Source organism: Passer domesticus, chromosome 13 (genome assembly GCF_036417665.1).
Source record: "Passer domesticus isolate bPasDom1 chromosome 13, bPasDom1.hap1, whole genome shotgun sequence".
Classification (NCBI taxonomy): Eukaryota; Metazoa; Chordata; class Aves; order Passeriformes; family Passeridae; genus Passer; species Passer domesticus.
The window spans coordinates 6,373,414-6,381,930 of record NC_087486.1 but is presented as its reverse complement, the minus strand read 5'-3'; the positions used below and the strand labels follow the sequence as shown (position 1 = coordinate 6,381,930).

The window sequence follows — 8,517 nt, the reverse complement described above, 5'->3', positions numbered from 1 at the left end:
ATGTGGCACACACACGGCCACCTCCTGCTGCTGCTACATGTCCCCAGGGGTCAGCCCTGCTCCATGCCAAGTGACAGTGCCTGCATCCATGCGGGTCAGCCCTGTTTCGTGCTGGGCTGGTGGCGTCCCGGTCCCCAAGGGTCAGAGCCCTGCTCCACGCCAGGATTATGGCATCCTCATCCCCGTGAGTCAGACCTGCTCCACGCTGGGGTGATGGCATCCCAGCCCCAAGGGTCACAGCCCTGCTCCGCCCCCTTTCTCAGCCAGAAATAACTTCTGTCCCGAGGCTGGACCTTGGCATTGGGCTGGAGCCCAGCACGGCTTGGGGCGAGCAGCAGGAGCCCAGGGGGGCCCTGAAGGGCCAGCAGAGGCCAGCGAGCGCTGCTGGCTGCAGCTTGGCTTCGGCCTCATCCCCAGCACAGCAGGAGAAGCATCTTCAGTGCCCCAGGAGCATCTGGGGTATCCCCGGGCCAGGTAGGGAAGGTGAGGTCCCATGTGGGGGTCAGCAGGTGGGGGGGTGCACGGGGCTTGGGGATGTCCTTGGGAAAGGGGACAGCAGCAGTGTGGGGGTCAGGGTACAGCCTCCCTGGAGTGGGGCAGAGGGAAGGATGGGGTGCAGCTCCCGGGCTCGTTGTGTGGATGGTCAGTGCTGAGCTCAGAGGTGGCACAGAGCTGTGTGCCAGGCACCCCGGCTCAGAGCTGGCAGGGAGCTGTGTGCCAGGCACCCCAGATCAGAGCTGGTACAGAGCTGTGTGCCAGGCACCCCGGCTCAGAGCTGGTACAGAGCTGTGTGCCAGGCACCCCAGCTCAGAGCTGGCACAGAGCTGTGTGCCAGGCACCCCAGCTCAGAGCTGGCAGGGAGTTGTGTGCCAGGCACCCCAGCTCAGAGCTGGTACAGAGCTGTGTGCCAGGCACCCCGGCTCAGAGCTGGCACAGAGCTGTGTGCCAGGCACCCCAGATCAGAGCTGGAACAGAGCTGTGTGCCAGGCACCCCAGCCTGGCACTGCGGGGCCCTTAGGGGCAGCTGCCCACATCAGCCCGAGCTGAGGGGTGCCAGATGCACCAAACAGGGTGGAGCAGCACTTGGGGAGCCGAGCATGCTGGCAGCACTGGCGGGCTCTGCTGCAGGTGGGCAGCCCAGGGGGCTCAGGCTGGAGCTGGTTTGCAGCCATCTCTCCACGATGGAGCACCCAGCTGAGTGGTGCCATGACTCTCCTTGCTGCTGGCTGGGCTCACCAGCTCCCTGCAGGTTCAGGGCTGCAGCTCCTGCACTCTGGGAGCCAGCAGCTGAAAATAGCTCTGCTAAGGCGGAGGTGCTGGGGGGTGGTAGCCAGGGCCCCTGCTCGGCCAGCACCTGCTGCTCTGAGGGCACTTAGGGCACAAGGACAGCAGCTCACTGTGGGCAAAGACAGTGGCAAGGACAGTTTCTGCCCTACAGAAAGGCAGAGAGGAAGGAGGACAGGCAGGGGCTGAGGGGCAGCGTGATTTGAACATTCCCTGTGTCTGTTGAAGGGGACAGAGAGCGGTTCAAGGAGATGCCTGGGGGTGATGCTGACCAGGAGAGATGCTCAGCTGAATCCTAGCATCTCTCTGGGGTGTGCCTGGGGCTGACATGTTCCCATGTTTGCTGTCACTCCTGGAGTGCCTTTCTCTTCCAGCCAGACAGGATCCATCCCCCTCCCACAGAGCTGCCCCAGGAGCACATCAGCAGGTGATGGCCATCATGAGACCGGGCCCTGAAGATGGTAAGGGGGTGCAGGTGTGCCACTAGCCCCAGGACAGTGCTGCCCTCCCTGCCCAGAGGCCAGACCCAGCTCTGGTTGAGGCCACTTGCCCTGTTTTTGCTGGAACAGTGCATGCACAGGGTGGGAGAGGCTGCTTGAACCTCTGGAGCTCCCTGGCATTCCTCACACTGAGGAAACGCCAGTCCCACAAAACAGAGACCCCAACGAGGGGATGCACAGTCTGTGCTGCCTTGGGGGTCCCCAACACTGCAGCATCCTCAGCTGTAGCTGTGCTCTCCCAGCCTCCCCAGAGCCCCAGCTGGACCTGGGCAAGAAGATGAGCACGACACACGACCTGATGATCGAGGAGCTCTCCCTGCCCAACAACCGCGGCTCCCGGCTCTTCCAGCAGCGCCAGAAGCGGGTGCAGCGCTTTGTCCTGGAGCATCCCAGCGCCTCCAGGCAGGTGGGTCTGAGGCCAGCCCTTCCCTGGCCCTGGCAGCCTTTCCAGGGAGGAATTCCTGGCGGGGTCAGTGGTCTCTCTGCAGGGCAGCCATGGTTGGCTGACTGCTATGCAGAGGTGAAGGGAGAGGAGAGATGTCCTGGTGGGCTGGGCACGGAGATGGGCAAACATGGGGTTCAGTATCCACCAAAGAGGAGGGGGATGGTGCTGATCCCCCTCTGCTCCCACTCACTGTCTCCTGCAGCTCCCAGGGCAAGGGGCAGGTGGCTCCCACCACACTGGGAAAGGTGCTCCAGAAGGAACAGTGAATGAGCAGATGGTGAGTAGATGGAGGAAGCTCTGAGGTGCTTTCAACCACCCCGAGTCCCAAGTGGGGCAAGGGGAGCTCCCCCTGTGCCTGTTAACTCTCCCCTCCACAGGCCGGCGAGAATGCTGAGGGCCAGAATTATCACTCTGAGCTCCATGTAGCAGCATCACCCCAAGGTGGCCCCCCAGAAGTACCCAAGAAGTCAGAGAAGGTCTTGCACATGAGCAAAGTGCTGAACCCCAGTGCCCTGGCCCCAGGTAAGTCAATGCTTCCTGCACCTGAACCCAGCTCTGCTGTGATCTCAGCAACAGGGGGCTGGAGGCAGTGAGCTGCTGCTTGCTCAGGGGTCTGCCCAACCCTTCCCCCAGAGGTTCTATGTGTACTAATATGTATGTATATGTATATCTATATCTATATCTACATCTATATCTGTATCTATATCTATATCTGTATCTATATCTATATCTATCTTTGTATATAATCATGGAATCACAGAATGACTGGGTTGGAAGAGACCTCCAAGATCATCAAGTCCAACCCATGCCCTAAACACCTTAACTAAACCATGGCACCAAGTGCCATATCCAGTCTTTTTTTAAACACATCCAGGGATGGTGACTCCACCACCTCCCCAGGCAGGCCATTCCATATTTTATCACTCCTGTGAAAAGCTTTTTCCTAATACCCAACCTGATATGCTTTACAGACATGCATTCCTGCCCCAGAACAGCCATGGCCATGCAGAGGCCGGGCTGCTCCCAGCCCCCTGCCCCAGCCTGGCTCTGGCCCCACTCACACTGTCTCTCTCCCCTGCACAGGGTACTCGAGCCCCCTCAAAGAAATCCCCCATGAGAAGTTCAATGCCACTGCCATCCCCAAGGGCTACCGGTCCCCGTGGCAGGAGCTCTTTGGTGACAGGGACAATGCCGTGTGTGGCAAGAACCCGCCGCCCATGAGACCCCCTGCGTGGGACTTCAGGAGCTTCAACAGGTAACGGGGCAGACACCACCAGCCCTTCAGCCTCGAGGAGCACCCACCATCCTGCCAGGGAAACACAAGTATTCATGCTCTCTTTATACCCCAGAGGGGCACAGCAAGGGCTCAGGATGCTCTTTTTCTACTCAGGAGCTCCTCTGTGGCTCCCTGCAAAGGTTTCTGCCCCCAACAGCTCTCCCCCAAATCTCCTCTCAGCTCCACTACTGGGCTTGCACAGCCTCAAGCAGCTTGATCTCACTGGGTAACCTCAGGGATGAAATGTGGGAGGAGCAATTCTTACAAACATGGTCCTGGAGTAGGAATCACTCCTGTTCCCAGCTGGGAATCACTCCCGTTCCCAGCTGGGCTCAGCCCTGGGCTGCATGGAGGAATGACACAGTGCCAAGTCTCTTTCCTAATTTCCTTAAGGTATTCAAGCAGCTGCTGGAAGCAGTGGGGGTATAAGGTTAATCTTCCCACAGAGTGCTAAGAGGTCACCAGATTCCTTCCAAACACCTGCTTGAGCCCAAAGCCTCCAGGCCAGGGGGTTTCTGGTGGCTCAGCCTGGCAAGCTCCGTGCCCTGTGGCTTCTGATGGAGCATGGCTGGAGCCCCCTCACAGCTCCAAATTACACTGGGGTCAAGGGTGGGACCCTGCAGCAAAGGCTGCCAAGACAGATCTCCTTTCTGGAAAGGCGTTTAGTGGGGATCCAGGAGATGGAGATCTGCTGGTAGCAAAGCACCAGCAACCCATAGCAGAATAAGGAGAGCTGAACTTTAAAGCTGAACATCATCCCAGGGAATCAGCAAAAAGAGTCTGGTCTGTCCTCCCTCCTGAGAGCCTCTGTCATGAGGATAGAATTACATTGGCTTTGCTGGCCTGGCCAAAGTCACCTTCCAGTAGGGAAGCTCCCACTGGGACACAGCCCTGCTCCCCAGCAGACCAAGTGCCAACAGCAGCAGCTCCCCTGCACCCACCCCAGGGCTGGATTTGAGGCATGCTGTGCTTTCAGCACTTGGCAGAAGGGGCCGTGGGGGACCACAAGCCCTTCTTGTGGGAAAAGCCATCCTAAAGGGCAGAGATGAGCCTGGCCACCACTGTCCCTTTGCTGCTGTCCTCCCCCTCAGCCCTGGGCCTTTGCCATGTGGCTCTCCTTGAGGAGTTAGAGCCAAGGAGGTGCTGCAGGGGGAGAACAAGGAGCTGCTGCAGACACTTGGCTCTTTTATTTCAACTTTTAGCCATGTTTCTGCCTCAGGATTTATTTATGAACAGGAACTGAAGCAAGGGCATGTTTCTGAATAATACTCTACCCTGTACCATTTCTCCCCTCTCACACACTGCCTTTCTATTTAAAGTCTTCAACTGTAATTTAATACAGATGGATGCTAATTTAACTCCAAGCCTCTTGCCACCTCCTCTAATTCTTCAGTGAGGCAGGAAGATTCAGAAAGCCAATCTGCTTTTAACTGGGCTTTTCATAATCTTCCAAGCTTTTAAATCACTTCTCAGTTCAAATACCAAGCCACAGGAAAACAAACTTTTTGGAACAAGCTGGCTATGGAAAAGCCAGTGGTCTTGCCTAAGGCTAGCTGAATCCCAGCACAGCTCTCACGGGTCACAGAGCAAGGGCAAGTCCACCACCTCCACAGCAACTGCGTTAAAGCACGCTCATTTATCCCCAGTTTTGAATATTCAGACTGTGATGCAAAAACCTGGGCCACATTGCTAAGGTGTGCTGCCTTAAGAGAGAGTGAAAACCGAGCTTTGACAAAGACTCTCTTTTCCCAAAAGAAAGTTCCTAGAACAAACTTCTCTCATTTGCCTTTCCCCCTCTTATTTCTCCTCTGTTGCAAAACAGTGCCACGTTATTCATGTTCTAGCTGTGCTTCCCAAAGCAAACATTCCCAGTTTTGCCTCACTGATAGCTCAGCCCCCATGTGCTGCTCCAAAACCAACATTCTTGGCTTTTTGGGGGCTGGCACACTCTTCCCCAGTCCCTCTCCACATTTCTCCAGAAAGAGATGACAGCTCTTGCCCCCACACTGTTAGTCATTGTTCAGGAGGAGCCGTCCCAAAATGCAGGATGGAGCCAGGGCCAATAGAGCTGCATGTGCTGCTGTGATCCTGAGCAGCGTCAGCCCCAGCCCTCTGCAGGACACAGGAGCTGCAGATGAGGCACTCTCAAGACCAGGGGTTTGTCACTGTCACTGGTCTCTGAGTCCAAGCCCTTCCATGTGCAGAACACTTCCACCAACAGCCAGGCATCAAACCCCACTCTTAGGTTTGCCAAAGTTTGAGTTGAGGTGGGCTCTGTACCAGAGAATCACCTTGCTGGGCTGGTAGGGCTCTAACAGTGTCCTGGGGAGGAAGAGGAGGGTTGTCATTTCTAACAGGCATTGCTACATTGTGCTGGACTCAGTAAATCCAGTTATTTTTCTAACACCTGCACAACATGGCCAGCCTCTCCTGGTGACTAAGTGTGCTTGTCCTTGTGCCGCAGGACTCCGGCCCCGTTTGACAGGGCGTTGGTTGGTGAGCTGTTCTCTTTGCCCACCGTAGAGCTGGACAACCTGAGCGTGCTGGAGGTGATTTCCCACAGGCCCAACTTCAACAGGGTGGCCCAAGGCTGGGTGAGGATCCTGCCGGAGAGCGAGGAGCTGTAGGATGTGCATTCCCTTCCCCACGGCCACGGATGGATCCCTCACTGGACTCGGACACGCTCACAAGGGAGGGGAGGGGGGCATTTATCCTTCATGGAAGCTCAGCTGGTTTGGGTTGTCATCTTCGAGTGGGGTTTGAATGAGCTCGAGTGTGGGACCATTCTGAATTCCCCCTGCAGTCAGTGCCAAGTCCTCGCTGTTAACCCAGCAGATCCCCGCAAGCTCCCGTACAAAACACCCCGTACAGCCTGTCCTCTTCCCTCCTCATGGAAAACAGCAGCACCACCAGCTGCAGCACACCAAAGCTGCCTCACTGCATCCTCACTGGCACGCGAGACCTGCTCGGACAGCTGGTGCTTCTGCAGAGAAATTCCATCTTCAGGACAACTCTGCCTCTGTCATTCCAGTCAGGACGCAGAGAGGAGGTGATAATGGAAGAGCAGTAGCAAAACAAGTTACTTGAGGCACTGGCATGTTTAAAGCAGCTACCTTGAGCTTGGCTGGACAAGAAAAACAAATGAAGGAGTGGAAATCTACAGCCACAATAGAGGGGAGAGGAATGCTGGGAGTTGGGAACTTGTGCTCTGTTTTCCAGAAGCTACTGGCTAGCACTTGGCAGCTATTTCCCCCTTCCTACAGCTCTTTGCATGTCTTGCTTGAACATCTAATCTAGGCTCGTTGAGTGACTTATGACAGATTTGCTTCATGTAGTTGGTCAATGATCAGGCCTGACCTGGACCTGCTGCCCTGCAGAACCACACAGAGTGAGGATGCTGCTGGGGTGTTTGGGAACTTCAACACCAGTGGGAAGGAAAAGCAGCACGGCCGTGCCTCCAAAGCAAGCACAGGCTTCCCTGGGAACGTGAAAATCAGCCATGAGGATCCAACTACACCAACATTTCCAGCAGTGACACACAGTGGGACATGCAGCAAACAGCAGCCTACAGCCACCAGAATACCTGGGGAACCCCATTCACAAAAACCTCTGACTCAACACAGGCTTCCTTCAACTGCTTTTGTCAGGTTCTTAACGTTTTCCCTTCTTATACTCCCAAAAGCACCAGGATAAAAGCTCCTTTTTCCACCACTGTGGTTAAATGGGGCAAGTAAATGTTGTGGTAAAAATGCAGTTAGGAGCTGCCTCATTTGTGAAGTTTGTAACGCTGTGCAGAGCAAACCCCACGCAGGGATTCTGCTGCCACAACATATCATTCAGGTGGGAAGCTTTCATTACTCTGTTTCCCACAGAAGCAGGAGGGGGTGAGCAAATGGAAAGAAAAATGGTTTGTTCCTTAGAAACAATAAATCTATGATGCTTAACTGCTGCCCTGTTCCAATTCCATTTCTCCCCTCTTTGTCCAGCATCTACAGAACCTAGGCACCCTGGGTAACCAGCTGGAAATTATAAATAAACTGGGATGATGTGAAGCCTCCTGCATGCCAAATCTGTCACAGCACTCACAGGTCCTGGCTACAGACACTCTGGACCAGAGCAGTGACAAATGCCACAGCCCTCTCCCATCCACCAGCACGTCCAACACCACCCTGGGTGAGCTCTCCCCTGACAAAAGTGGAACTAATTACCCACAGCCAAAGCCCAGCTCCTTCTCCAGAGAAAGCCAGCCCATGGTGCCACAAGTGCTGCATCTCCTCTGACAGCCTGGCAGGGCTGGCACCATGATGGGACCCAGTGGCACTGTACAGGACAGCAAAAGAAACTAAAAGTGGATGTGCATGACCTTGCCCATGGAGGATCTTGGCTGCGGCAGCAGTCACATAAAAATCAGACCAAGTCCTCAGATACTGAGCTCCAGGAAGCTGGGTCAAAGCTTGGTGTTGAAAAATACAAATATTTTTCAGTAGCTCTTGAAAAACAAGCAAATGAAGCTTCAGAACAGGCCCCACACTGTTATGAAGATGTCCACAGATCCCCTGCATGAAAGCAGCTAATATGGAGATAAACCTAAAATCCTCCAGCCACATGTACACAGACCTCACTCAGCTGCAGCTTCCAGGCAGGATGCAGCTGCTCTGAGGCCACTTGGAGCACAGAAAGAAAAGTTTCACATCTTATCAGAGCAGGATGAAGTGGGACCCATGTCACAGCTTAAGGGGATGCCATTTCACAGGCCCTGCAGAGCCCCAGATCCTGCAGCTGCAGCTGCATCCTGCCGTGCCCTGCAGCTGCAGGCAGCACAAGCCCAGGCTCTGGGGCAGAGGGAGCTGTCATCTGGCTGAATCAGCAACTGCTGACCTGGCACTCCACATCATGCCCATACTGCCTGGGGGCTGCTTCTTGACCCAGAACTTGTCTTGATGAGGATGTGCAGGAGTAGAAGTGATGCATTTAAAAAGGCTTTGTTTTCTGGTCTCTTTTAATCAAGAAGT

The 8,517-nt window shown here is 55.1% G+C and overlaps 1 protein-coding gene across 3 annotated transcripts; it reads left to right on the top strand.

Moving 5' to 3' along the window:
• The first annotated feature begins 94 nt into the window (after positions 1-94).
• Positions 95-8,202, top strand: MYOZ3 (myozenin 3). 3 transcript variants are annotated; one of them, XM_064387732.1, is made up of 7 exons: positions 95-474; positions 1,659-1,745; positions 2,027-2,190; positions 2,432-2,506; positions 2,607-2,751; positions 3,313-3,484; positions 5,970-8,202. In XM_064387732.1, exons 2-7 carry the CDS (start codon positions 1,715-1,717, stop codon positions 6,130-6,132), a joined length of 750 nt encoding a protein of 249 aa, XP_064243802.1. In that variant the 5' UTR covers positions 95-474; positions 1,659-1,714; the 3' UTR covers positions 6,133-8,202. The 3 variants fall into 3 exon arrangements, with proteins under 3 accessions (XP_064243802.1, XP_064243801.1, XP_064243800.1); XM_064387731.1 differs by having other exon boundaries at positions 1,659-2,190; XM_064387730.1 differs by lacking the exon at positions 95-474 and having other exon boundaries at positions 1,425-1,745.
• The last annotated feature ends 315 nt before the right edge of the window (positions 8,203-8,517 follow it).

What these genes read in the sequence shown, in the direction of transcription:
- MYOZ3 (XM_064387730.1), top strand. Translation starts at nt 1,613, where the DNA reads ATGTTCCCATGTTTGCTGTCACTCCTGGAGTGCCTTTCTCTTCCAGCC. An exon ending in ATCCCAGCGCCTCCAGGCAG is followed by an intron (nt 2,191 to 2,431) that starts GTGGGTCTGAGG and finishes TGTCTCCTGCAG; the next exon opens with CTCCCAGGGCAAGGGGCAGG. An exon ending in GACTTCAGGAGCTTCAACAG is followed by an intron (nt 3,485 to 5,969) that starts GTAACGGGGCAG and finishes CTTGTGCCGCAG; the next exon opens with GACTCCGGCCCCGTTTGACA.